Genomic DNA, 7,511 nt, shown 5'->3' on the forward strand with positions numbered 1-7,511 from the left:
AGTGGTAAATCCATTTTGATAAATCAAATCCGTTTATTGTGTTTTGCATCATTTTCTCATTTCCTCTAACTGCTTTTTAAAATATGTATATATAATTTGTGACAAACGTAATGAATAAATGGTATCTTTTGTTTATTAGGCAAAATATTGATATCAAAATAAAAAATAATAGGCCAAATATTAAAATACAAGCAGCAAAATACAAATTTGTTGCAATACATGTAACCTGTTATACAAAAATATTTCAGATATCAAAAACATGAAGCTTTAACAGTAGTTTAAGAAACCCCCATATCTCCAGGAACTGTAAGATTTGATGAAGAGGCAGTGGGTGTGGTCAATGAGTCATATGGCTCCTCCCTCTTTATTTGACTCCTCCTCCACATCATCATAATCTGTTTTTAAAAACAAAAGCAAACTGATCATTTTCATTGTAATATTTACATCAAGATGTAGTTTAAATGAGAAACATAACAAATAAAAATTAAATATGCTATAGAAATGTTCAATAACCTACCCAACAGGTTCCTCTCATCTTCACTGCTGTTCTTCACATCATCATACTCCTCCTGATCTCCCTCTGATTCACATGTGAAATAAAAACCTCACATTGTAGTTTGTAAATCAGCTTGTGTCATTAATGATGTCATTGATCTCTTTCACCTCATGACTGTCTGAGATTATTAGATTTACTCCTGATAAAGTCGTGATGATTCATTAATGGTAGAAATGTTCAATATTAGTGTGTGAAGGTGATGATGAAATGCAGTTCTGTGTGACTCACCTTTTACTTCTCGAAAGATCTGTTCATTAATGATGACATCATCATAATGCTCTGGTGTGTCCACTACACATGAACATATAGACAGAACAAACATTGCATTATATCTTACAGTGTAATGGGATTAATACATATTATCATAAATCACTATAAAAGGATTGTGGAAAATACACCAATAACAATAAAAAGTAAACACCATTTCTGATAGAGTTCTGTCCACTTGTCATTACATCATCATAGCTCTCAGGTGTGTATTCTGTAAATTTAACATGAGAAAATATATTATGTATATATATTTCTATATATACATATATACAGATTTTAATATATTTGAAATATTTCTTCCTATTATAGAATAACCGAACGACACCTGTCTCACGATCTGGTTTCAGTCCATCAGTGATGACATCATCATAGTATCCCGGTGTGATTTCCTTCATCATCTCTTCTGCATCAAAACATGTATAATTTGGGCATTTTTTTATATTTGTAAATGTAAAATATACTGTTTCAGGTTTTGGGTAATGAATGTTAGCTGTGTCATAATTCAGAGGCTGCGTCCTCCAGTCGTCGCATTTGAAGGCTGTATACCTCATCAAGGATGTCTTATTTAAGAGAAGTAACAGTAATAAAATTGACTGTTATTCCTCATGAGGTGTAAAATACTGAATTTTCTTTCTGACTTTGCAATCTAACGGTTATTTTTCTTAAATGAGACCGCCTCAATGACGTATGCAGTCTTCAGATGCGACCTCCGGAGGACACAGCCTCTGATTGGGACACAGCGGGATCACTGACCTTTCAGGACACTGCCATTGGTGACATCATCATAATATGCAGTCTTGAACTCTTTTTCTTATAAGATAAAAGTTTTAGTATTGTGAACAGTTGAATTTAGGGTTAAAATGTGTAAATTTCATTTTTTATATATTTGTAAATCAAATTATTGATTTGGATCTACTTCAGCTCTAACCTGAGAGAAACTCATCAGCATCTTCATACCCAGAATGCAGTTCTTCAGAGACGAGACTTCCTGTTAAAGGACAGCAGAACAGTCAGAAACATATTCATAATTCCATAAAGATTGAATCCTCATTTCTCATTTGGATCATAAAGCATTGTGTTACTTACAACACAACACAAATATTAATAACATACATTTTAAAAGCATTAGAGGCAGAAAATCCTAAGTTTTAGGCCTATTAGCAAACACACATGTATCCTCACATGAACCCATTCCTCACTGCCTTCCAGAAATACACACAGGAAGAGACAAACACACATGAACACAAATACACACACACACACACACACACACACACACACACCTGCACCTTGACATACTAGCATACAAACCCCTCCTTAATACCCTCAAAATACACACAGGAAGAGACACTCACTGACACACACACACACACACACACACACACACACACACACACACACATAAACATGCACCTGCAGCTCTGTGGTTTTCTGTGAGGAATTCTCTGGTTTAAAGCCGGAGGTTTAACAGGACTAATAATAGATGAACATCAAGTGTCTGACAGACTCTCTTAATAATCATATTAAATAAGTTTCACGGCTCATGTCTCACCTCTCTGAGTGAAGTGATTGTGTCTGTGATGAATCTCCTCATAAACGGCCTCAGTCGTCGTCCTGTGTCTCCTCTTAGAGAGAGCTGTGAGTGTAGACAGACAAACCTGCTGTCAGTTCACAACACATGACTGATCACACACTGAATAACACACAATATGACAGTCTCTGGATCTCTCCTACCTCTCCTCATCACTCTGTTCTGCTGAATCAGTATAAGCAGTGGCACTAAGAGCAGTAAGAGCAAAACTCCCAGTACAACCACAAGCACAGAGAGAGACACTGGAGGAGTTTGTGGAGGAGTGACTGATGTTGAGCGCACTGTCTGAGAAACTGGAGGAGAAGCTGATGTTGTTGTGGCAGGAGTAGTGGACACTGACAAATCTGGCAAAACAGACACAGACAGATTAAAAATCATGCAAATACACAGTTAGTAGCACTAAAATGATGTGAAAATGACTAATATTGTTCAGTGTTTTGCTCTGACTTGCACAGGTGAGTCCAGCGTGCTCTTTGTGGGAGCAGTCAGTGTGGTTCTTCAGGGAGAGAGGACAGTCCCACAGGTGAATCTCATTCCCTCTGCACTCGACTCTGTTCAGCCACACAACACCTTCACCAGCACCAAAGACTGAATTCCCATCAGCCCTCAGTGCTGCTCCACAACCCAGCTGTCTGCAGACCACCTGAGCATCGCTGATGTCCCACAGATCAGCACAGACTGAACCCCACACAGCGTTATGATACACCTCCAGCCTCCCAGAACACCGGCCCAAACCTCCACTCAGTCTGAGAGGAACATGATCTAAATCACACACAGAAATCATCACTGACCAGCTTCAGGACACCATTTACAGCAAAACACACTGAAATTGAGGACTTAACTACTTATTAATTTTGAATGTGGAATAAAAAATTATTTACTGTACAAAAAAATATATGAGAAAAAAAGGAAATATAAGCTTATGATAATCTTACTTGAACACTGTCTCTGGTGAGGAGATGAAGAGTTTGAACATGTCAGACGACTCTGAGGAGACTCACGATTTTCCTCCACTGAAATTTTAAAGTTTCAAAACATCACTGAACAGAATATTATTAGACATAAATAATAGTTAACCAAACATAATCATGTCAAACTATCTTAAATCAGTTAAGTATCTTCTTACCTGAGCAGGTGATTTTGGCCACTTCATTATCACAGTCATTCTGTCCCCAGGGTGAAGATGGACACTGCCATAGAGTGGAATCATGACGTCGACATTTAAAATAATCAAGCCAATTATGAGACTTCAGTCCCTCTGAATAATCGGGTTCACTGCCAGATCTTCCACAGTTCAGCTCTTGACAGATCAGACTCGCTGTGTCTCTGTCCATCTTGTTGTAACACACATTACCCCAGGATCCATTGTAGAAAACCTCCACATTCCCTTCACAGCCCTCAGTTAACCTGATCTCTTTAAACTCTAGAAAGACAAGGAAGAGAATCAATGTCAACTCTCATGTGAGTCTGTTCATTTGGGATGCAAACCATTAAAGAATTTGACGAAGAAGTCAATTGATGGTTCTTTTAGTGGTTTTAAGGTATAAATATTTGGAAAAATGAAATGCAAATCCATTTCCAAAGGATAAAATCATTTTAATAATAAATATATTTAAAAGATTTAAAACAATTCATGCAACGGTGTTCACACAGACTTTGTAGTAACTTTTCAGTCTTTTGTAATACTCAACCATTTTAAACAATCATGTGATTGATTCACATAAAATGTGAAAAAAGTATCAAGTGTATTTATATTTATAAAATGATACTGACCTAATGCACAATTTAGCTACATTTTGTTGTATAAGCATCCAGTCAGTAACTATATTTCAGTCTCAAAGTTTGCTCTAAACTGTATGTTTTTGATTCACTGAACAAAACTGACCCATTTGAGGATTCACTACACTAGTTATGCTGTGTGCTGACCCATACACAAAAGAAATATATTTTCAGGATATATTTTGGAATATATGCAAATATTTGAAATTGGCCCAATAAATATATTTCATACTTATATTTCATATATTTTTGTTATATTTCAGAATATATTTCAATGTATTTTTTTCTGTATGAGTCCCCAAAAGTGTCAAAAATATATGTGGCATATATTCCAAATACATTGAAATATATTCTGAAATATAACAAAAATATATGAAATATAAGTATGAAATATATTTATTGGGCCAATTTCAAATATTTGCATATATTCCAAAATATATCCTGAAAATATATTTCAAATATATTTCTTTTGTGTATGGGGAGAACCGACTCATTAAAGTCATTCATTCAGCAACTGGACTACATTAGTCGCACTATGCATTTTGTGCTGTAGATTCAGTAATGCTGTGTTGCGTTTAACGATAAGTATAAGAACTTCAGAAAACTCTGTCGGCGTATTTTAGATCAGTATTCCATCCACATCAAAAGTGAAAGAACTGTTAATGGAATTGGTTCTAATATTTTCTAAATATTATCTGATAAGAGCTTATTCTCAACACTGCTGTTAATGTTCATAATGCAAGAAGATATTATCAGTCACATAGAGAAATGTAATAAATTATTGTTTGCTGTTCACCTGAGCACACGACTCCTACATCCTCCTTGTGTTGACAGTCATGTTTCCCCCAGCCTGGAGAAGAGCAGTTCCACAGGGACGTCTCATTCCCCTCACACTCCACCTCATCCAGCCATATGGGTCCAGAACCAGGACCAAACCAGGCTGGTACCTGCTGGTTACTGAGGGCCACTCCACACTGCAGCTGTCTGCACACCACATGGGCATCTTTAATATCCCAGGAGTCATCACACACTGTCCCCCATGAGCCGCTGTGAAAAACCTCCAGCCTCCCTGCACAGTCTCCCCCAGAACCCACCAGCCTGATGGACCCGCGACCTGATATATTTAGAGAGAGAAAAACAGTGCTTGTACATGAACATTATTCATCATTAACAACTGAAGAATCTGATGATGATTTTCTCACCAAAGTGTTTGATTGACAGCTGTTGTTTGGAGCTGCAGTTCCCCAGATGAGCTTCACTCTCTGACAAGAGTATTTATTAGTCATTCAGTATTTATCTAAAGTGTATACAACCTTTTAATCTGAAACCAATGACTTTATCACGGTGTGAATTTGCTCACCAGAGCAGACGACTCCAACATCTCGTCTATGAGAACATTCAGCTCGACTCCATGAAGAGACGGAACATTCTGAGAGTTTTGTTTCATTCCCGACACAATCAAACACATCAGCCCAGATTTCACCACTTCCCTCTCCAAACCAGTCTGATCCCACAACAGACACAGCAATCCCACAATTCAGCTGTCTACAGAGGACACTGGCAGCTCTCATATCCCAGCATGCATCACACACTGTGCCCTATTCATTGAGAAACCGAAGCTCCACTCTTCCAGAACAAGAGTCTGAGCCGTTTACCAGTCTGAGATCAGTGTAACCTGTGCAAAAAACTGACAGCTTATTTAAACATGAAACTAGAATAGATTGAGATCATCTATAATACCAGATAATTTATCTAAATAAATGCCAAATGTTTATACTTAACCAGAACAAATCACTCCCACATCATTATCATGAGAACAGCTGTGTATCTGTGAAGATGATCGTGAACAGAGGTGAATCTGAGACTCATTTCCTCTGCACTGAATCTCTTGTGTCCACATCTGAGCGTCTCCTTTTCCAAAAGCATCTTCTCCCAGCACCTGTACAGGAGCTCCACAGTCCAGCTCTCTACACACAACCTCTGCATCCTTCGGGTCAAAGGCAGCGTCACACACTGTGTACCAGGTGTTTCCATAAATCACCTCCACTCTCCCAGAGCACAGGTGAAACCCGTCCACAAGTCGAAGTCCTCGCTCTGAGTTTTTGAATTATAAAGACAGATCATTAATTAAACATCTCTATTCACCTGGAACACTAGAAAAATCTTAATTAAATTTTGACATTTTGTATTTCATTAATTCACTTAATCTGCACTTATTTTATCTGTAATTTTATTTTTCATCTGTAATTTATAATCTTCATTAAATAAAGAATGTAAATAAGATTGTCAAATCAGACTGTGAATAATAAAAAAGACATTACATAGGCCTATTTAGTGGGGATTCTCAGCATTATATTTTATTATAAGAAAATAAGGAATGGGAGATAAATATAATATCATGAACAAAATAATTAAACAGATTGCATGTTTCATAAGATTGACACTGATGAAGTTTGTCCTCACCAGCATACAGAAACATTATATTGCTTGAGTGAGAATTGTGAAAGAGTGATATGATAAGTTGAGGGGAAGCTTACCTGAACAGACGACACCAGCATCTTGACCATGATTACAGTACTTTGCTTGACTGTTGATTGATCTGCAGTCTTTCAGTGCAGTCTCTGATCCACTACACTGTACATGAGACATTGAAATTGGTCCTGATCCACGTCCAAAGTGAGCATCATATGTTGCTTTTACAGCCGTCCCACAGTCCAGCTCTCTACACACCACTGCAGCATCAGCAATATCCCAGTAATAGTGACACACTGTTCCCCACTGACCATCATGAAGAACCTCCACTCTTCCAGCACAGGGATTATTGCCATTCACCAGCCTCACACTCACACTGTCTACACATGAGCGACAGGGAGACAACTAGTAAATATGCCAGTGTAAATATAACATTACATGTAAATTATTTCAGCTCATATAAAAGAATAAAGTACCTCTTTATGTACCTACCAGAGGTGCTGAGTTTTACCATATAGCACAGAAACATCAGCATCAGACAGCTCTTCATCTTCTGCTCGACACACACTCGTCAGCTCAGAATGCAGCACAAGTTTCTCCTCTGCTCCCTCAAACACACTGAAGAAACTGGCTCCTGTCAGTCCCCTAAAGAGAGAGAGACTCTCACAGCTGCCAATGACACTCACTGTTACCTTATTAGACACAACAGAGGAAATCATCAAACACAATCACTGACAAATCACACAGCAGCATTTTTATTTTCTCCATATATATCAATAAAGTGTGAGCGCTGATGAGCGGGACTCCTCCTCCAGTGTGAAGAGACACTTCACTGAGGACAGA

At 37.8% G+C, this 7,511-nt stretch overlaps 2 protein-coding genes and 1 long non-coding RNA gene across 3 annotated transcripts in view; all 3 read right to left on the bottom strand.

Moving 5' to 3' along the window:
* Positions 1–780: 780 nt before the first annotated feature.
* On the bottom strand, positions 781–1,790 carry LOC311288812. Its single transcript, XR_014627010.1, has 5 exons — positions 1,755–1,790; positions 1,580–1,636; positions 1,152–1,229; positions 978–1,037; positions 781–847 (listed from the first exon to the last, which is right to left on the bottom strand). It is a non-coding gene; the product is annotated as an uncharacterized lncRNA (long non-coding RNA).
* A 577-nt stretch (positions 1,791–2,367) lies between these two features.
* The window catches only part of LOC311289139 (scavenger receptor cysteine-rich type 1 protein M130-like), a gene marked incomplete at its 3' end in the record, with an annotated part of 40,656 nt that continues 35,512 nt past the window's right edge, over positions 2,368–7,511 (bottom strand). Inside the window, exon 20 of the mRNA XM_084406895.1 lies at positions 2,368–2,462. Within this exon, the coding sequence (XP_084263021.1) occupies positions 2,368–2,462 (95 nt within the window). The remainder of the gene's footprint in view (positions 2,463–7,511) is intronic.
* Positions 2,496–7,511, bottom strand: part of LOC311289045 (scavenger receptor cysteine-rich type 1 protein M130-like) — a gene marked incomplete at both ends in the record, with an annotated part of 5,806 nt that continues 790 nt past the window's right edge. The window contains 10 exons of the mRNA XM_084406797.1: positions 2,496–2,761; positions 2,865–3,179; positions 3,353–3,430; positions 3,544–3,840; positions 4,993–5,310; positions 5,399–5,458; positions 5,557–5,700; positions 6,045–6,290; positions 6,734–7,048; positions 7,180–7,313. Of these exons, the coding sequence (XP_084262923.1) occupies positions 2,496–2,761; positions 2,865–3,179; positions 3,353–3,430; positions 3,544–3,840; positions 4,993–5,310; positions 5,399–5,458; positions 5,557–5,700; positions 6,045–6,290; positions 6,734–7,048; positions 7,180–7,313 (2,173 nt within the window). The remainder of the gene's footprint in view (positions 2,762–2,864; positions 3,180–3,352; positions 3,431–3,543; positions 3,841–4,992; positions 5,311–5,398; positions 5,459–5,556; positions 5,701–6,044; positions 6,291–6,733; positions 7,049–7,179; positions 7,314–7,511) is intronic.

Source organism: Rutilus rutilus (genome assembly GCF_951802725.1).
Source record: "Rutilus rutilus genome assembly, chromosome: 4".
NCBI lineage: Eukaryota > Metazoa > Chordata > Actinopteri > Cypriniformes > Leuciscidae > Rutilus > Rutilus rutilus.